Source organism: Ictalurus furcatus, chromosome 16 (genome assembly GCF_023375685.1).
Source record: "Ictalurus furcatus strain D&B chromosome 16, Billie_1.0, whole genome shotgun sequence".
In the NCBI taxonomy this organism is placed as follows: domain Eukaryota; kingdom Metazoa; phylum Chordata; class Actinopteri; order Siluriformes; family Ictaluridae; genus Ictalurus; species Ictalurus furcatus.
The window spans coordinates 11385072-11407150 of NC_071270.1; the positions used below are offsets into that span (position 1 = coordinate 11385072).

The following is a 22079-nucleotide window of genomic DNA, read 5'->3' on the forward strand; positions in this document are numbered from 1 at the left end:
GTCTTCTGAGAAACATGTAAATATCTTGTTTAGCTTCTGAAGGGCAGTACTAAATGATAAAAAAAAAAAAAGATCTTTAACAAAATAATAGCAATTTACACCAATCATCCTGTTCAAAAGTTTACAAAATAGTGTAAAAGCTTTCCAAATATTTTCGCTGTGTATTTTACAATCTGTGTTCTCTGTGTATTTTGTTATCTAATTTGTGCATTTTATTTTCTAACCTTTTAAAAAAGTTTAACATGAACTTGATAGTGTTAGCATAAATGCTAAAACTGTTGCTAGACTACAAAAACAAAAAGATCTGCAAGCAGAGTTGTTGAATTACTTACTTACTTACTTTTGAAAAACTCACCAACACCCTGCCTTAGTCATTATCAGCAATGCTTAGTTCTCTAGCTGAACATCTCAACTGGTTTGCAATATACTAAACACCACAACAAGGGTAACTCAGACAGGGGCGTAGTTTGTGTGTGTGTGTTGGGGGGGGGGGGGGGGGTGTATAATCAGAACGTTTTTATAAGTATGTTTCAACTGAAACATAGAAGTAATTTATTTTCTAACATTATTGGTGTTCTGACTCGATTGTGAGTTTGTCATAATAAATCAGATAAAAATACTAAAAGCCCCCCTCTGTTACACAAGTTATTGCCCAACACAATGCTTGAACACAAACTGCCGTTTGACTGGTGGAGTACAGGTAGCTTTAAAGATGAAGATGAAGCGCTGCCCAGCAGACTATTTTGTATTGCTGGTCAGAGAGGGACAGGAAAAAATATAAGACATACTCAGGAGGTAGGATAATATGGTATAATGTAGCTAAAGACAATCCACATATATTGTAGCTAGTTAGCTAATTTAAAGAGTAGTTTAAATAGTTGCAATTTAGCTGCAATTTAGCCATAACTATCAATATAACAAGCTAGCGAAAAACTGCCTTGTGTTATGCTAGATAAATTTTGTTTTAAGAGTTCCCATTATTATGAACAACAAGGTTGTTCACACTAAATTATGTGTAATCGGTTACAGTGTGCATTCATTTGGACTGTTATTATGTTGTGTGTAATTTGTTTTAATGAAATGATCATTTGATTATGCTTGTGCAAATGCTTGTGGGCGATTGATAGATAGATTGGACAGATTGATCGATGGATGGATGGGTAGATAGATAGAAAGTTAGATAAGCAAAGGATAATGATGTAATGATGTAACACTGCAGATATAACAAAGCTGATTTTTTTTCCAATTCATTATTATTATTTTAATTAATTAAAAATATAGAGAAGCATACCCATTTACACTTCAACCCCCCCAATGTTCAAACCAAATCTACGGCCATGAAGTCAAATAACTATAATCTATCATTCACACTCTTCTCACCAAATTAAAGAACAAATAAATGTTTGGTAAGAATGTAGTATTGGAATCTCACCCTCACACTTTAAACTCTCATACATGTAGTTCATGGCACAATAACTGGATGTGCTTTATTAAGTTCTGTTTCCGTCAACTAGCAGTCAAATATTGGGTGAAATCCAATATTTTGGTGGGGGGGGGGGGGGCTTAATAGCATTCAAAACAGTGTTATTATGAATGCAAACTTTTAGTAAACTGAAAAACACACACTGTTAGCATCACATAAATATATATAAATAAAATTGGTTTCACTCTACCCATGTTTTACATTTTCCCTACATTCTTTTGAATGTCCATGGAATAAAATAAAATATTAGATGCCATGAGTGTATCTTCTACCATTATGTACACATTTGAATGGCCATGTAAAACAAAGCAATGTGATAACATGAAATTAAAAATTACCATATATGGCCATGGGCATTGTTTAGACTCAGGACAGTTATCATTTGCTGCTATTGTCAAGCAATTGTTTGACGCCATACACAACAGTGCTTCACCTTCACACGTTCACTGAGAGTAGACTAATGGCTGAGAGATAGGAATTTGGCACACATGATGCAGTATTAGACCATAAGCACATCATAATGAAACTAAAGCCAAATCCCAGACATTTTCTCAAATTTTGAAATACCGGCCAGATGCTTTTTTAAGGACCAAAAAAAAAAGGACGTATGGTCACCCTAATTAATCTGATTGAGTTGCCCAGAAAAGTCAAGTACTTGCCTAAGATGGCTCTGAATGTGGAGAAGATTCCTGTTGTAAATACTGACATAAAAGTTTAACTCAATTTTCCGATTTAAGTGGCCAAATCTGAGTATGGCCCTTTGTCATAAGCTGAGAGATTTTATGTCTTCATACAGCCTACTTTACTCTAGTACATTATTACTATGCAAATATTTTATTAACCTTATACAGGTTTACACATGGTGGACATTCATGATGTTGCTTTGAACTGATGATCTTGTTGCAATAGCAGACAGGATGGAGGAAGAAGAGTATGGGAATTTCATTCTGTATTCAGTAGTTATATCATGTTATTGGTTAAGCATCCACATTTATTTGTGGTATATATGCCCTACTTCAATGTCATGTAGCCTTTATATCACAATTCTATTGATCTTGTCATATTGAACGTATCTGTCGTGTATATTCTATATTATTCTTTTAAATAATTTGAAACATTTAAAACTGAACAATTGCATCACATTTTCATACTCAAAAGGTACTGATTGATGTTTTCAAACTGAGCTGTCTGTAAACTTTATCATGTGAGCATAATGAACAGAGCATACATGTTTGCTTAAAGGGCCAGTGCTGTATGCTGAATATAAAAAAGTGAAAATAAATAAACAAATTACCATATCTTCCATATTATTATTATTATTATTATTATTATTATTATTAATATTATTATTATTATTATTATTATTATTATTATTATAAAAGGCGATTGTAGAACCAGCTGTGTCTCTTTGAAGGATGACATGGGAGACAGGTGACTTTTTATAGAGCTTCATGATTATTTTATTTTTACTTTTAACAGTGAGTGCTTTTCAGCGTTTTCTCTTCCACCTCCACCACCTGGGACAAAAAGAGTCAGGAGAATGCAACACTAACTAACTTTTACCTCACAAAAAGCTTGCTCACATGGCTGCTTCCATTGGACTGGATCTGGGGCTCCCACTTCAGTGCGGTCAATCAGTGGGTTGCTGATCTCTGAAAAATTAGGTACAAACTCTGATTTTTCTCAGGATATTATAGTAAAGGGAATCTGCCAATACCCCTTGGTTAAATCCAGTGTAGAATAAAAGTGAGCCACACCTAACAGATTGAGTAGTTCATCCATGTGTGGACCTGGATATGCTTGAAATTTATACACAGCGTTGACTTTTCTAAGGTTCACACAAAAAAAGTGGGCTGACCCATTGGCCTTGGGCACCAAGACCATGGAGCTGCTCCAATGACTCAGTTACTTCTATGTCAAGCGTAGCCTTGAGTTCATCCTGAACCACAAATTTTTGTGTCTGTGCGACCAGGTAGAGGTGAAAACACGTATGAATAATTCCCTTGCAACCTGGCAACCAGTGCTCTCTGGGATGGTTAGAGGTGGACTCCAGAGGGGACCGGGGTGAATTGAGCCACACCTTTTAGATTTTGTAGTGCATGGCATTAAAGAAGTGCCCTGCACAATGCTGTGTGCTGAGAACGTGACATTGCAAAGAGCCACTGCTTCCGGTTTTATCACATAGCATAGTCCACTAAAACTAGCACAAAGTGATGACCTCATGCAGTCCATTCTAATGGCCCATCGATGTCCATACCAATTTTTTCAAAGGGTACCTCGATCAAAGAAAGAGGGGGCAATAGCACTTTTGGTTGATTTTTGATTCACCATCTGACATTCATGGCATGCTGCACACCATCTGCGATCATAGAAATAGGCCCTGAGAAGGTTTACTGTTTTATCCTGCCCCAAATGCACAGTCATAAGATTATGACGAGCTGCATGGAACAGCCTTTCCCTGTGGTTCTATGGTACAAACAATTGGGTCCTCTCTTCCTTGGTTTGAGTATCCTACATCACTGCTGACCTGTTTATCTGGGACAGTAGGTCTGATCTCATAGGCAATAGGCACAAGGAGCTTTACAGTAATCCAGATGTAGATTTAGATTCATAATGAATAAGCCAGAGTGTTGACAGTGCCAAGGAAAAACTTAACTGTCAGGGATTTGACATGTTACTCTGACACTCCGTTTATGTTGCCACATGAGTTTTTGTTTTGGTTTATGTCCTGTCTCCACCCATGTCTTGTCATTGGTTGTTTCCCACATGTGTCGTAATCATTCACACCTGATCCCATTTACCCTCTGATTATTCTTTGTATTATTCTGTGTATAGCTTGTCAGACCCCAAGGCCGAAGAGAAGCAGTGGCCGGGGTTCATGTTATCCCAGTTCACTGGCTGAGCCCGCCAGTGGGCAGAACTTTTAGTTGCCATGGGAACCATGGGTCTAGGAAGCATGGCTGTGTTCATTTGCTTAATTCGGGTGATCTACAGCAACACAGACTTTGAGTTCAATTTAGAAAAACTTTTGGGTAGGGCCAGCGTGATGGCCGAGTCTACTCAATCGTTCACCATGTTCTATGAGGAGAGGAATGCTGGAGTAAAAAGAAAGAGAAAGTGAATTACCTCCAGAGTTCCAGCCCGAGGCCAATGTGGCAGCCTCACCTCCAGAACACGAGCCAGAGTCCAACGAGGTGGTCTAACCTCCAGAGCTCCATCCAGAGACCAACAAGAACCATAAATCTAAACAGAAGAGACAAGGCAAAAACATGCAGACTGTGAATGAAACTAAGGTACACAGAACAACAAAAACTTGACAATGAAGTGATGAAAAATTAGAACTTATATAGAGGTGTTAATCAGGGTGAGACGAGACACAGGTGAGCGTGATTAGGACATGACATGCTGGGGATGATGGGAAGTATAGTTCAGCACCCCTTTGGTGCTACCATGACAGCTGCATCTCGTATACCTGTCTACACTTGCAGTTTCTGAAACTATTTACATATAATTTAAAAATGACTCTTTTTGAGCATGGAATGCTCAAATGGCAAGCTGACAGCATTCTCCACCAGAGTTGGTTTATTGTTTAAGTTATGTAAGAAGTTTACATTTTTCTTCGTAGACTGCTCTGTGGCCATGTCTGCTGTTGTCTACTGCTTTGCCCTTCACAATCCTGCCCTGAAACAGAAGAGATTGGGAAAGATCAACACTGAACAACAAATTATAAAAGTTAAACATTTATAACTTTATGAAACTAAATATATTGCCATGCCCACGTTACACACTAACACAAGCCCTAGGTTGCATGTTGTAGGGATATTGTCAATTGTGGCTAGAATAATATTAAGTCAAACATTAGAATTACCATCACCCAAGGTGTACATCAATGCACATTCCTTTGATGGTGAATGATCTAACAAGATCATTCACCATCACAAAATTAGCAAGAAACAAATGACTCCACTTTCTCATCAACAAGATTACAATGGAAAACTGACAAAAGACATAGCACAGGCTTTTTATAGGCTACACATGTGGAGTCATGATCATGAGGTGGTGACTTTGCTATTGGTACTCAGCAAGAAAACTAATGAACAGGAATATCCCACTAGTTACAGTAGAAATAAAACCACCCTGACAATCCATAAGGAATGGCAGGTAGTACAACTGTTTCATTACAGCATTTTGAGACCATTAGAGAATAGGTTTGAGTAGTGACAACTGTTATTAGATAGAATGTCTCTGGAATAATTCCGAAATTAGGAAGTATTTAATAAACAAGAATATCCAAATAAAAGGGACTAAAAAACTATTCTAGAGATGCTGATAATGTCTAATGACTCTTAGTTCATTTGTCTAAGACGCCACATTTGGTGCTTTTGTTTTTATTGGCAAGAGCCAAAGAAAAGGTTGCTTTGGTCTCCTTTTTTTCTTATTCTTTTAATCTTGGCTTCCTTTAAATACAAAGTGAACTAGTTCAGTGATTTGAATTATTTTTTCCTTTCGCTGCACATGCATGTATAGCTGTTCTAACAAAATTATGCATTAATATCAAAATACACAGTATGTTCAGTGTGGTAACTAAACAGTGACTACAATTGCCTTATTCAGATGTTTTCATCCAAGGTGATTTACAAATGAGGCAGAATAAAATCCATAGCATACAGTCATTAAAGGAGCCAACAGTGATACTGTAAAATAGTTGTATTAAGAATAAGGAAGCCAGAACAAACTCTAGTCATTTACTACAAACACTAGTAAAAACAACAGTCTATCATCTCTGAATGAACAAATCCATGGAGCCACATTCTCAGTTGACACTGCAAGACTCTAAACTGTGACTGTTATCTCCCCCAGCTTGTTCTTTAGCACTCATTATAGAAGCAACACATCTAAACTATTTTCCATTTTAGCATATTGCTCAGTTTCAGTTATCAGATTTTACTAGATACAAATATCAAAGAAAAATTCAAAGCACACAACAGCAACACAGTCTCAAGAGGTGACAATATTTTTTTTTGTGTAAAAGTTACATTACACAAAAGGATAGTAATGAGTCATAAAGGCTGAGGCAAGGAATGAACACTCCAGGGATGAAACAAAAGCACCCTGAAGTTCAGGATTGATTTGGGTTTCTATGTTTCTTATCATGTAAATGTTTAGTTCCACACCATCTGTTCAGGACCGTTGGCTTGTAATTGTAAGATTGTTGGCTAATCCTTCTAATCAGGGTTGTTTTACAACTGATTTCATGTTTTAGTGAGAATAGATCTGAAACAGCCAACTAATCAGTTTCCTGAACATTCTAATTTGGCCATATAGTGCTCTGCAAATGGCATGCATTTTTATGGAGGTAAATAGTGATCATAAAACAAAATAAACAATGGGAGGTGAGGGTGTCTATGTACCGCATCCACTATGCATAAAAACCAGCTACTTATCCAAGATCTGGATGGAATATCTTTTCAGTTAATTATTTGTTTTTATTTTTTATTTTTTACATTTCTGATAGGGACCAAACTTTCAATGGAACATTGATTCAGTTCAGCTAAGTATGTAATTTGTTTTGGTTAATGATAAAATGCTGTGGTGATGTTGTGCTGCTATGCCTCCACCACTAGAGGTAGTGATGCACAAAGGTTAAGTTAAACACGAATGTTCATTAGAATGGAAAGCAACTCAAGTTTCTCACATCGAATTGGCTTCCATATTCTCCAGTCCCCTATTGTGCCTTTCCTAAACACCTCTCAGACCTGCAGAGAGTGAGTAAAGTGTAATTCTGCTTCCTACCTTTCCTCAATTTTAAAATCCTCTAGCTGGATTTGATGTGCCCCATTGATACTTAACTGCCCAGAGATCAGAAGATTGTAATGAGAGTTACAATACAGTAAGCCTCTTTAAACCTTTATAAGTGTACTTCAGCAGGTTTTTGATGGGATTAAACTATTTAGCTTTCCAGTGTTCACATACACAGACTTTGCAAGTGGAAAGCAGTGGAAATCCTGCAAAGCAACATACTCTATCAGGCAGGAGGTGGAAAAAAAGTCACACTATGAGTATAGTGATTTAAATGCAAATAATGTACATATTTCTGTTAAAACATACAATAAAATCAACGTAGTCATGTATAAATCACACTCAGGTCTTAAACTAATTAAAGTGAGCTGAGTTAGGTGCTCAGGGCTCCCAAGGAGGATGTGGTTACATATGGAGCAGGTTGATATTCTTACTCTATGTTCATTCCCTCATTGTGTGTAACCAATACAGCAACTGTGTGAGAGTTAGAGTGGGGAGGGGTGGTATAAAAACTGCCTTGCTATAGTCTGCTCCCATTTCTCCTGGTTTGTCTATGGCTTTGATGTGTGGGGCAAAAGCCAGGATGAAGCTTGTGTTTGTGACCACCTTTGTTCTGCTGGCACTTTCCTACCTGGACCAGGTAGACTCATCTGCCTATGACAAGATTGTTTCACACAGCCGCATCAGGGCCAAGAATCAGGGGTAAGGGAATATTTTTATATAGGAAATAATGATTTGTTTTTAGAGAAATTCATAAAAGCAAAAACATAGCTACAAAAAGTTAATTTGGCACATTTGCTATATTCAATCATGTATTGTAGCTTTATTGTCTTTATTAGTGTTAGACCTATAATTTATGTTGGGTCTATTTTTAAAAAGTAATAAATAAAAGCATATGTTTGCAAACCCAAGTTTCATCATGCTTAATAGTGGATTTTAGAAAAAAAAAACTGAATTCACACTGAATTCCCAAAGTGCATATTAAAATTACATAATTACTCCTGGCATTTTACCTGCATGCTCTTAAAAGCAATTTGTCAAGAATATCACATAATTAACCTCCGTGATTGTGGTTACTCCAGGACAGAAGACATTTTCAATATTGAAGCCCAGTCCTATAGTCTTTCTTTCTTCTTTTTTCTTCTCTTTCTTGATTAATTGTGCTTCTTACATTCTCGACAGGCCCAATGTGTGTGCCCTTCAGCAGGTAATCGGGACCAAGAAGAAGTATTTCAGCACATGCAGGAACTGGTACCAAAAAAACATCTGTGGAAAGAAAGCGTAAGTGCTTCAGACTGGGCATCCCTTTGATCTGTGGTCAATGTGTTGCCCTGTGCACTGGTGGTGGGTGTTTTGGGGGGGTGGGGGATGAGGAGAGTGTGGGGATGATGGTTAAGACATATGTGAAGATGAAACCAAACTGAAAGCAGGTGCTTACCTGCAGCCAGGGAACTATGAAGTTTGTTATTTGTCCACCAGTGTGCATTTTTTAGCTGTGCTATGGGTTACATAAGAGAGGTGGATGGAGGTTCAGGTGCATATAGATATCAACAATGCTGTCTTTGTCTTTGAGGGTGGAGTCCGAGTTGGATTTCCTGTTTTACTCTTGTAATGAGTTTTCCTGTTGTACTAGTCTATGTCCAGCTAATCCTAGTCATTTGAAATAGCTACAAATCTGGCATCAGATCAACAAGTAAAAACTTTTACCTACATTGTCTGTAGGGCTCACAGTACAAATGTACTGATCTGTGATATGTTGTCTTGAAGATGTATCCTGTTAGAAAAAAAAGGCTAGCACCTTAAAGGATATTTCAGTTTGGCACATCTTGGGGAACCATTAAAACATTAGATTTGATATGGAACCAAAATTTGGTCCTGAGATAGCCACCTTAATTAAAGCTTTGCCAAACTAGAAATGTATGATTTTCAAATAGAACATAACAAACCACACCATTTATATGACTAAACTGGCATTTATCATTTTATATTACCATAAATATTTAAAATGAATGGTACATGTTTAATTTGCTTTTCTAAAACCATATTATGAGGGAATATGTTGCCTCTAGTCGCTTAATGCTGTACCTCTCAATACAAAAGCATCTTGATACTAACTGCAGTTGAAATCATTTTAAATGTATTTAATAAAATACAATTATTTTAATAATATAATACAATTTAAATATTAGTTAAAGGTAAATTAAGATAAACCATAAACTAATCACAACCTAGTATTGAAACAAAATTCAAGCTTCAAATGTTAGATAATATACTGAAAGGCAGTGGCATGTAAACCATTTTATTGCTAAACACAAGAAGAAGAAGAAGAAGAAGAAGCCTCTATTTTTCACATATTCTTTACAGCAAATTCTTTTTTCACATATACCAGCTTATTAAGAAGCAGGGGTCAGTGTGCAGGGTCAGCCATGATACAGTGGCCCTGGAGCAGATAAGGGCCTTGCTCAAGGGAAACATTTTCTCTTGATAAGGGCCCCAGGCATGCCTTTCCAAAAAACAACAACAACAACCACCAAACAAACAGAAAAACCTTTCAAACCAAAAAACATGGCAAAGGAGTAGATACTTAGGAACCACTGGCAAACCCCCTCTGCACGTGTGTGCTCATCATTTTCAGTCTTGATATTAATTTTGGAAGTTTGAGTATGTTTTTCCCCCTGCAGTCCTACTCAAATCATCTACATGCATGTAGGCACATTTTCTCTATGAAATCACCTACATGTATACCTAAGAGTATCACCCATTTGTAGGTTTTGATGTAGAAAATGCAGGTCTGGCCGAGTATTCATGCAAACAGTCGGTTATGTCTTAAGTGAATGTAAACAGTTCGGAAAGAAATCAGATTTGTGTCAGTATATTGGATCTATGCATTAGGTCTTTAAGTCACAGCAGTCCAATAAACCTGCTGCTGTCTGTGTCATTAATGTTAATAAATAAACAAATGACAAAGAGAAAATCACTCACTCACTCATTTGACTGAATTTCTTACTTATACTGATACACATACATGAGAAAATACATCGTTATCGTGAAATAAGATTGAAGTCACATCGCCCACCCCTAAACATTAGCATTTGGTGATTCAAGTATTGAATTTCATGTAAAATGTGAAATGTACTTCTTAATGTAATAAATATCATAAACCCTGCTTATAGGTTGTCCCCCCCCCCATTTTAGGAATTAAAATGAAAAAAGTTACAAGAACAGAGCTGTGTTCAGAAATGAGTTTGTTGTCATAGACAGATTAGCTTGTTGTTATGACATGCCCTAAATGTAACTCTGCACTCTCTCTCTCTCTCTCTCTCTCTCTCTCTCTCTCAGCCTATATAACTGTGGGGGAGAGGCATCAAATCATTTAAATGTCCACTCGAACTGGAGGACACAATATAGTGTGATACAATAACAAAACAGGTTCATTTGTATTTTCATACACTTGTAATATAATAAAAGTTGTACGTATACCTCTATATCCCTTTTTTTCTTTGAAACCATTTTTTTTGATAGGAAACTAGTTGAGGTGCTGATGACATGAAATAAAATATTAAATGGCAAAGGCAAGATGTAATAATGGTATTTTTGTTACAGTAATGTTGTCATTGGTTTGTGAAGGTTAAAATATTAATTTAACAACTCAGTGTTGAGTTTACAATTGCAATTTCAAATCTTATTTCAATTTAATTACTTTCTGGACTCAGCCGGACTCGACTCGGACTTAAGTCCAACTTGGACCCTTTTGGACTCGATTGGTTAAGGACTTGGTCTTGACTCAAACTCGACAAAAGTGGGCTTGTACCCAACACTAGAGTAAACACATCTGAATGATCATTCATCTAATGTGATCTATGACAAAGAACACCTGATCCTAGTACATAATTGTCTAACTCAGTTAAACAAAATAAATATTCATTTATTCATTCATTCATCTTCAGTAAACACTTTTATCCTGGTCAGGGTCATGGTGTATCTGGAGTCATGAGAACACTGGGCGTGAGGTGGGAATACACTCTGAATGGGACACTGGTCCATTTCAAGGCATCATGCACAAATATATTCACACCCGGTGGGATTTAGTGAAGCCAATCCACCTACAGACATGTTTTTGGGAGGTGGGTGGAAACCAGAGTAAATCCATATGAGCATCAAAATCATGCAGAACTAAGCCAAACTCAGAACTGAACCCTGGAAATGTGAGGCAACAACCCACCATGACTCCATAAAGTTTGACACAACCCACTCCTGAAAGCTGGTTGCTAAAAGTATGTTGCAATAGTTTGGATAGACCCAGGCACTCAGTTATAACAGTTAAAGTAGGTCTTTTTTGAGATGATTGCAGATTATTTATTGTTATTGGCAGTATGTACAGATGACGCCAACATGTTTCATGTACTAGAATTTACAGTGCTGACATGTGGCAAGCTTGTGCAAGGCCACTCTTAATACTGAGTCATTTTCTTCCATAGCTTTAGCCAGTGAACAAAAATGTGATGGAACCATTGGCTCCATGGAGGCAAATAAGTGTCTTGTTACATTTGTTTCTTTAAACATTCAACATTTTTTGGTCTTTACAAAATTTTGTAGCTTCATCAATGTACATGATATTCATTCAATTTGTATCCTCAAGTAAATCCTCAGCAGTATCTTTGCTCCAAAAAAAGTTTAGGTTTTAAGGAAGTGTTGAATGTAACGTTTTTGGACTAAAGAAAATTCTTCTGTTACTTTTCACTTTTTCAGTAATCATTCACTTTTTTAAGTTCTTGGGGACTGAAGAAGATAAGCTGTAGTCTGAGTCAAATGTCTGTCACAGTCCACTTACTTCATACTGTGTCCTGTTCAAACGTTGGGGGCCCCAGCCATGTACAAACTAACCACATCTTTAAGCTATTTGCATTTTGGCATGAGTGTATGTGTGCAAATATGCAGCTGGATGTATAAAGCAAGCAAATCCAAAAAAAAGATGAGCACTTATGTTAGTCTCCTTGAAGCATTTATTTCCTTAAGAATAATTAGAATTATTAGAATTTAAAGTAGGAATTTAAAAATAAGAATAACACACACACACACACACACACACACACACACCATATACATCTCACGTGTCTCAGTATACAATGTTTATAATATGCAGATATACAATATTTTTGTATTTTCTTTATGCATTGTTATCTATTTACAGACTTTCATCTTCCTTGCTGTATTCACCCCTGAGGTGTTGCATAAAGACAGCACTGATATGTAGTCTTTGATGTGTGATCCAAACGGTGTTTTATGACACAAAACTATACACTAATTATCCACCCTGGCTATAGTATCAGGAAGTGCCTGGTTCTTTCTGTATTTGTTTACCTCTAGTCTGGAATCCAAAAAAAATTTGGTTTGTCAGTTTGCTGATATCCCTACAGGAAAGGGTCGAACCACTCATTGCCTCATACACAGGGAGTATTGTCTGAAAACAGTGGCGGTAATCAGGAGGGCTGGGATGGCTGAGATTCTAGATTCCAGTAAAAAGAGTGAGAAAAAAGAGACAAAGCAGAGGCAGACAGACAGATCAACATATTTGAGTGGTTCATATTTTAATTTTTCATCTTGTCACATCGTGTGTGTGCCTCATTAGTCCTCCCACAGTATCAGTTGACTGTTGGGCTAATCTCCCTAATGTCAGAAAATGGAAATTAGGCATTATATTAGCTTGAATAATGGGAGGGCAGCTGTTAGAATTTGTGTACAAGCCAAAACATTGCCACTAGAATTCATGAAAGGAGATCTGCTACTTAGAGCAACACTGATTTTTGCATCCTGTTTTTTTTTCTTCTACTTTACTAACTGTCTATATGTTAGTATCTGTCTTTCATGACACAATTTACTGCTTGCACTGAGTACCTATAGTAGTGTAATTTTTGGAAGATGATCTGGTACAAGTTTTGCAAAGGCATAATATTGCCAAAACATCCTTCCTGTGCTCATACATATTACAACATTCGCTTACACTCTTCCAGTGTAGTCCGAAAGCTTGCATAAAGATTCTTTCTACCACAAAATATGGTTCATTGTCCATGAATGCCGGTGTATGCATGTGAAATTGGCAAAGGTGTTCAGTAATTAAGGTACTGCACCAGTGAGCAGAAGGGTGGGAATACCAATCTCAGCTCATGAACAAGGCCCTGAGCCCTTATCAGTATGGCTATATTGCAGCACATTGTGCATCACTTATAAGTGAGTTTGATTAAAAACATCTGTCAAATGAATAAATATAAATGAGTTCTAAAATTGCTTAGGCATATTGCTAGCATATGTGCTCATGTGAAGAAAAATACTGCTATGATTTTTTTTGGCAAACATTTAATTTCTAATCTATATCCCCTACTGAAGTTAGGCCAGGCAGATATACATTTATTTTGTATATAGTTCAGAAAATGTAAAGTAAGCTACTCAAAATGTCAAGATTAATTCTGTATTAGCTACATCACATTATGTACAGTATCTCACAAAAGTGATTACACCCCTCACATTTTTGTAAATATTTGATTATATCTTTTCATGTGACAACCCTGAAGAAATGACACTTTACTACAATGTAAAGTAGTGAGTGTACAGCTTGTGTAACAGTGTAAATTTGCTGTCCCCTCAAAATTTCTCAACACACAGCTATTAATGTCTAAACCGCTGGCAACAAAAGTGAGTACACCCATAAGTGAAAATGTCCAAATTGGGCCCAAAGTGTCAATATTTTGTGTGGCCACCATTATTTTCCAGCACTGCCTTAACCCTCTTGGGCATGGAGTTCACCAGAGCTTCACAGGTTGCCACTGGAGTCCTCTTCCAGTCCTCCATGACGACATCACGGAGCTGGTGGATTTTAGAGACCTTGTGCTCCTCCACCTTCCATTTGAGGATGCCCCACAGATGCTCAATAGGGTATAGGTCTGGAGACATGCTTGGCCAGTCCATCACCTTCACCCTCAGCTTCTTTAGCAAGGCAGTGGTCGTCTTGGAGGTGTCTTTGGGGTCGTTATCATGCTGGAATACTGCCCTGTGGCCCAGTCTCCGAAGGGAGGGGATCATGCTCTGCTTCAGTATGTCACAGTACATGTTGGCATTCATGGTTCCCTCAATAAACTGTAGCTCCCCTTTGCCGGCAGCACTCATGCAGCCCCAGACCATGACACTCCCACCACCATGCTTGACTGTAGGCAAGACACACTTGTCTTTGTACTCCTCACCTGGTTGCCACCACACACGCTTGACACCATCTGAACCAAATAAGTTTATCTTGGTCTCATCAGACCACAGGTCATGGTTCCAGTAATCCATGTCCTTGGTCTGCTTGTCTTCAGCAAACTGTTTGTGGGCTTTCTTGTGCATCATCTTTAGAAGAGGCTTCCTTCCTGGGACGACAGCCATGCAGACCAATTTGATGCAGTGTGCGGCGTATGGTCTGAGCACTGACCGGCTGATCCCCTATCCCTTCAACATCTGCAGCAATGCTGGCAGCACTCATACGTCTATTTCCCAAAGACAATCTCTGGATATGACGCTGAGCACGTGCACTCAGCTTCTTTGGTCGACCATGGCGAGGCCTGTTCTGAGTGGAACCTGTTCTGTTAAACCGCTGTATGGTCTTGGCCACCATGCTGCAGCTCAGTGTCAGGGTCTGGGCAATCTTTTTATAGCCTAGGCCATCTTTATGTAGAGCAACAATTCTTTTTTTCAGATCCTCAGAGGGTTCTTTGCCATGAGGTGCCATGTTGAACTTCCACCAAATTTAACACACGTGCTCCCCATTCACACCTGAGACATTGTAACATGTGGTGCCATGTTTAACTTCCAGTGACCAGTATGAGGGAGTGTGAGAGTGATGACACCAAATTTAACACAACTGCTCCCCATTCACACCTGAGACATTGTAACACTAACCAATCACATGACACCGGGTAGGGAAAATGGCTAATTGGGCCCAATTTGGATATTTTCACTTAGGGGTGTACTCACTTTTGTTGCCAGTGGTTTAGACATTAATGGCTGTGTGTTGAGTTATTTTGAGGGGACAGTAAATTTACACTGTTATACAAGCTGTACACTCACTACTTTACATTGTAGCAAAGTGTAATTTCTTCAGTGTTGTCACATGAAAAGATATAATCAAATATTTACAAAAATGTGAGGGGTGTACTCACTTTTGTGAGATACTGTATGTACAAATACTCCATTACAAGACAATGTAGCATAAAATTAAGAGAAAATAAAAAAGTTAAGACTGATACTATTATTTACAGTATACAAAATTTTGCATACACCTAGTCTAAAGACAACCAAAGTCAATTTTGCACAACTCCACATGTTTTCGTTACCTGTGTTGTCAATTAGGGTATCTACTTTATTTTCTTAAGAGGTCATTTAAAAAATAATAAGAAGAGACAGACTTATTTCAGATTTTATTTACTATATCAGATTTTCAGTTGGTCAAATGTTTACATCAATGACTGTAAATATGGGACATCATACATGGATGTCATAACAGGTGAAAAGTTGAGGCCAAAATGTCTCTGAGGCCCTCTAGTGGCTGGCTGGGTGTTCAATTATTTACCTATGCCATTCCCATTAGTGAATAAAAGATAAGTCAAATTTACATTTTAAGTCGCATCTCCACAAATTATTTTCAGAAATAGTATTCTGCATTTTTACAAGTTCATTTGACCATGCTTTTTATAGGAGTTATTTGGTGATAATTAAAAGGCTGTGGTTGATGAGGTGATGGACAGTTTTGGACATGACAGTCAGGCCTTGTGAATGTGCAGCTAATTTTTAACAAACACCTAAAGTTTCTGTAGCAGAGCCATGTCTTTTTCCACTGTAAACTGTTCTAACAGATCCTCAGTTGATATCTAAGCTACCTCATTGTACTAACATTATAATTAGCAAACCATTGTGAGTGAATGAAGTGATGGCTTAATCCAAAGCGGCTAACACTAGCTAAATGTCATAACAATTTACTATTGACGGTATAACCTTAGTTAACACTCAAGGTAGCGTAGTAAGGTTAGCCAGTAACTCCATATTAAACATTCTCTACTGACAGAATGTGTTAAGGTAAATGACTGCTGTTTACTAGTATATTTCCAGTTGGTATGTTATATTAGCTACTTATACTTATAACTTTGATTAACATGATAGATTATCTAATGGCAAATAGCTAGCAAATGGTAGCTCATTCAGCCATGACTCAAAGCTCTAAAATCTGAAAACAGTCAAATCAATACACTTGCATAAATGATATGACTACAATTTAGCATTTTACATATTAATCAGTAATGCTGTACTCTGTCAAAATGTGTGCTACTGGCATGAAGAAAAGTGTCCATGGCAAATATGGGCGGGCAAGAAGCAGAACCACTGTCTGACTGGCTATGTCTACTGCACATGCTATGTCTCTAAAGTCTCTATGGCACAGACTCTGGTTCCAATTTTGATCTACTGTGCGAATTCTTCGATTTTCAATTCAACCAAAACAGGATTCAAAACTGCACAATGGGAGTAAATGATGCCATGTTGTCCACCCATATATACAGTCATTGGTTTACATACACATTGTTAGTATTTGCTGGCATTGCCTTTTAATTGCTTGAATGTGAATCAAATGCTTGGGGTAGGCTTCCGCAAGTTTCTCATAGTACTTTGCTGGAATTTGTGCCCATCCCTCATGACAGAACTGGTGTAACTCAGTCATTTTTGTGGGCCTCCTTGCTCAGACATGTTTTTCAGTTCAGTCCAGAAATTTTTTATGGGATTCAGGCCAGGTCTTTATGATGTCCACTCTAATACTTTTGATGTGTTGTCCTTAAGCCATTTTGTTTACAGTTTGGTATTCTTAGGATCATTTTTCTGCTGGAAGATCCTGTGACCAAGTTTGAACTTTTTGAGAACAGTCAGAATGCCCATTCTAATCCACTGCTGAAAGCACCTACAATGGACAGGAAGCATTGGAAATAGACCTTGGAGCAATGGAAGGTCACCTTAAGAGGACTTAAGAGGATCTGGCACTAATATCCTGGTGCACAGATACCACAAGGCACCTTCAAAGGGCTTGCAGAGTCCATTCCTTGGGGGATCAGAACTATTTTGGGGCACATGGAGGACCAACACCATATTAGGCAGGTGATCATAATGTTTTGACTCATTGGCCTGTATTTATCAAGTGGCCTGGTCTCTTGACCTTCAGAAATTTACCCTTAACCCTACTAATGTTTCTAATTGCAGACCTGTTTCCCTCCTTCCATTTCTGCCCAAGAACCTGGAACGTGCAATAACTGTCTACAGATTTTCAACTGAACGACTGCCTGGATGCCAACCAGTCTAGTTACAAGGCCATGGATTCTAAATAAATGGCCCTCCTTACAGTCAATGAGGCTTTACAAATTATGCCTTACGTCCTCATCCTCTTTGACCTGTAAGCTGCCTTTGACTCCGTGAATTGCCAGATCCTCATTTCCTCTCTAACCGACTATGAGATAGGGAGTTATTTTCTTATCTGGTTCTTGGTTCTCATCACACTTGGAGGTTTGATTGTAGCTTGTAGATTAGAGAAGATCAATTTCCTCACATCCTTAATGCTGGAGTCTCTCAGGGGTCAGTACTCGGTCCACTACTGTTTTCTCTGTATGCTAAATAACTGGGATCAGTGATAAGGTCTCATGGCTTCTCCCATCATTGCTATGACAATGATGAGCAAATTTCCTTCTCTTATTCTCTTTTCATTTCCTTTCCATTGCCTTTCTGACATCTCTTCATTGATGAATACCCATGAACATTATTATTTTCCATTTATATGCCTCTCCTTGGTTATATCTTTCAGAAATCTAATATTTCTTATCACTTCTATGCTGATGACTCTCAGTTTTACCTTCCAGTCAGACCAGACACTAAATGCCCCTTTGAGATTCTGCTAAAGTGGCTTGAAGACATTAAAAGTTGAATGGTGAATAATTTTCTGTGCTTAAGTGAAGGTATAACTGAAGTCTTGTTTTTAGGCTGTCCCATGTCTTCTCTGTCGAGGAAGCTAATCTAGGTCCACTTTCTTTAAATTTACAAAAGCTATTTATGAATTTTGGAGTCATTTTTGACTCTTCAATTCTTTTTGATAAACATATTTGTGCTGTTATTAAGGGAAGCTTCCTTCATCTCAGATCCACTGCCAAGATAAAAACATTTTCTTTCTAGGAAAGATTTGGAAATTGTAATGACATGCTCTTATTACATCATGACTAAACTATTGTGATTCACTGTACATTGGACTTTCTCAATCTGCTTTAGCCTGATTACAAATTGTTCAAAATGTGGCAGCCAGGTTTTTAACAGGGTCTAGAAAGAGGGACCACATTTCCCTCATACTGCCATCTCTTCACTGGCTTCCTGTTAAGTTCAAGGTTGATTTTAAAATCCTTCTTTTTGTGTATAAAGCATTGTCTGGTCTTGCACCAAAATACATCAGTGACCTTCTTCACCCTCATCCAGAGTGCTCAGATCTTCCAGTCAATTACTCTTGTCTGTCCCCCATTGTTGCTGTAATTCCAAGGGTGATCGGGCTTTTTCTGTGGCTGGACCCAAATTTTGAAATAGTCTCCCCTTTCCTGTGAGGTGTGAGTCATCATTTGCTATTTATAAATCTTCCCTTAAATCATATTTTTATTCTTTTGCCTTTAAAAATATTTAGATGTTGATGTTCTTATTGTTTTACCTTGTTCTGTTGTACAACACTTTGGATCACCTTATGTTGTGTTTAAATGTGATTTATAAATCAACATTGATTGATTGATTGATTGACCTGAAGGTGCTGTACCTAGCAATTAAGTTATCCACCCCATTGGAAATGTCAATCACCATCTACATACTCACTGTCCATTAAAGATTAAGAATCTTATTTTAGATGATAAACTGAACTTTTTCTGAATCACATTACAGTAATCATCATATCCTGCAGATTACTTTTTCTTAATATATAAAAAAATCTTTTTAAAATCTGCTCAAATTTTATACAAGCTGTAATTATTTCTAGACTTGACTACTGAAGCTATCTTCTTGTTTACCTTCATATGCAATATATCAACTTATTGAGTATTCTTGTTCCTCTCTTGGTATTTTATTTCATTAAATAAATGTCTATATTTATCATATATTTCTTAACAGGTACTCACATTTGGCTAGTCAATCTGCAGTTGTTATTCAAATAAGTTAAAATTTTTTAACTGTTGGCAAAAAATGTATAATACTTGACAAAACTGGTCTTCTCCTCACAGTCTCTTTTGAGTAATTAGTCATTAAATAAATACAGGATGGTTTATTTCTAATGAAATGCTGTTCAATGAATGATCTGGAATGAATGAAGCCTGGACAAATAATTTTTGGAATAAATAAATAGAAAGTACATCAAGGCCTAACTTTGCTTCAGTGAGTTTATAGTTTGTATATGATCAGTTATACTATCATCAGTAATGATGTTGAATCTGACTGGTCTATTGTCCAAATGGGTTTATAATTGTATATTAGACTGTAAGGCTAAAGCTTAGTGATATTCTTTGTGGCTTAATTTACAGGATTGTTTTATATGAATGCTGTCCTGGTTATATGAAGCTGGAGGGGATGCGTGGCTGCCCTGCAGGTTGGTATTGCATGCTAAGGAAAAGTTCCAGGAATTATTTCAGTACTTCCTCAATATACTTCTGTTTATGCATCAGTGCTCCTTTTTGAATTATGGCTCATGTTATGGCAGGAAGTTATCCCAAAGTTATGAAATATATCAATATTATTCATTAGTTGTATGTTCTAAATGGGAATGCAAAGGCTACCCCAGTCTGCAAACAGTGTAGCAAACACTTTGAAAGTTGCAGAAACCATTCTTACAACCCCAATTCAGAAAAAATTGTGTCAGTATGGAAAATGCTAATAAAAGCAAAGAGGACTGATTTGTAAATGTACTTTGACTTGTATTTAAGCAAAAAATGCATAAATACAAGGTATTTTATGTTATACCTAATCAACTGCATAGTTTTTTGAAGATAAACATGTATTTTGAAATGGATGCAGGCAACTTGTTCCAAAAAAGTTGAGATAGGGGCTATTTAGGATTAATAGTGATGTAACAAGTTGAAATAAGAAGGTGACGTGAAACAGGTGAGGCAATACCCTAATCATTGTACATAAGGGGCCTCCAAAAAAGAGCAAGGATGGGTCAAGGCTCGGCAATCTGCCAACAGATGCATCAGAAAATAATCCAACACTTTGACAGCAACATTCCCCAAAGACAAATCGGTAGGATTTTGGGCATTTCACCTTCTACAGTGCACAATATAATTAAAAGATTCAAGGAATCTGGTCAAATCTCGGTGCAAAAAGGACAAGGCCGAAAAAACATTTCTGAATCCTCGTGATCTCCGATCCCTCAGATGTCACTGTATTAAAAACCATCATGATTCCGTGATGGATATCCTGACATGGGCTCGGGAATACTTTGGTAAAGCTGTCAGTCAGCACCATTCACCACTGCATCCACAGACACAAGTTAAGGCTTTACTATGCAAAGCAGAAGCCATACATCAACACTGTACAGAAGGGCCACTGACTTCTTTGGGCTCGATCTGATCTGAGATGGACAGTAGCACAGTGGAATCCTGTTTTGTGGTCCGACAAGTCAACATTTCAAATAGTTTTTAGACAAAATAGCCGTCGTGTTCTCCGGGCCAAAGAGGAAAAGGACCATCCAAGCTGTTATCAGCATCAGGTCCAAAAGCCAGCATCTGTCATGGTATGGGGGTGTGTCAGTGCCCATGGCATGGGTAACTTGCACATCTGTGAGGGCATTATTAATGCAGAAAGATATGTACACATTTTGGAGCAACATATGCTGCCATCTAGGGCAGGACAACACCAAACCACATTCTTCCCAGAAGAAGCGCATACAAGCGCACGGTTGCGTAAACAGAGACTGCAGGTGCTAACATGGCCTGCCTGCAGTCCTGACCTGTCTCTGACTGAGAATGTGTGGTGCATTATGAAGCGCAAAATAAGGCAATGGAGGCCCCGTACAACTGCATAGATGAAGAAATGCATAATGGATGAATGGGGGAAAATTCTGCTTGCTAAACTTAACCAACTAGTGTCTTAAGTGCCCAAATGCTTAATAAGTATTATTAAAAGGTAAACAGTCAACTGTTCCAACTTTTTGGAGTGTGTTGCAGTCATCAGATTTTAAATGAGTATATATTTTCAAAACTAATTTAAATTCACAAAGTAGAACATCAAATAATGGGTTAATAATGTGTTTTCAATATAGTACATGGTGAATTGAATTTTCAAATGACTCTTTTTGTTTATTCTTTTGCATTTTTCATACTGTCACAACTTTTTCAGAATTGGGGTTGTATAAAAATGATTCTTATTTGTAGTAATCTTCATCAATGCATACCTAAATAAGAGTATAAATAAGAGCAGATGTTTTATCTACACTATATATTCCTATATTTCTACACTTCCTGTTTATTTTCACCCTATAGAGTGAATCTGTTTTGCACTGTCCTGTTTTACCCTGATTGTTTGGATGGACTCTGAGTTACTGGGTTACTGTCTGTGCAATTTCACATATACTTCCTGTTCCTGTGTGGATTTCCTCATGCTTCTCTGGTTTCCTCCCACTTCCCAAAACATACCAATAGGTGGACTGTCAATAATAAATTGCACATAGGTGTAAATGTGTGTGCATGGTGCCTTGAGCTGGACTGGCATACCATTCAAG

General features: G+C 37.5%; 1 protein-coding gene across 1 annotated transcript in view; it reads left to right on the forward strand.

Annotated features, from left to right (window-relative positions):
• The first annotated feature begins 7556 nt into the window (after nucleotides 1-7556).
• Nucleotides 7557-22079, forward strand: part of postna (periostin, osteoblast specific factor a) — a 71532-nt gene continuing 57009 nt past the window's right edge. Inside the window, exons 1-3 of the mRNA XM_053644613.1 lie at nucleotides 7557-7984; nucleotides 8465-8563; nucleotides 19885-19949. Of these exons, the coding sequence (XP_053500588.1) occupies nucleotides 7836-7984; nucleotides 8465-8563; nucleotides 19885-19949 (313 nt within the window). The 5' untranslated portion in view covers nucleotides 7557-7835. The remainder of the gene's footprint in view (nucleotides 7985-8464; nucleotides 8564-19884; nucleotides 19950-22079) is intronic.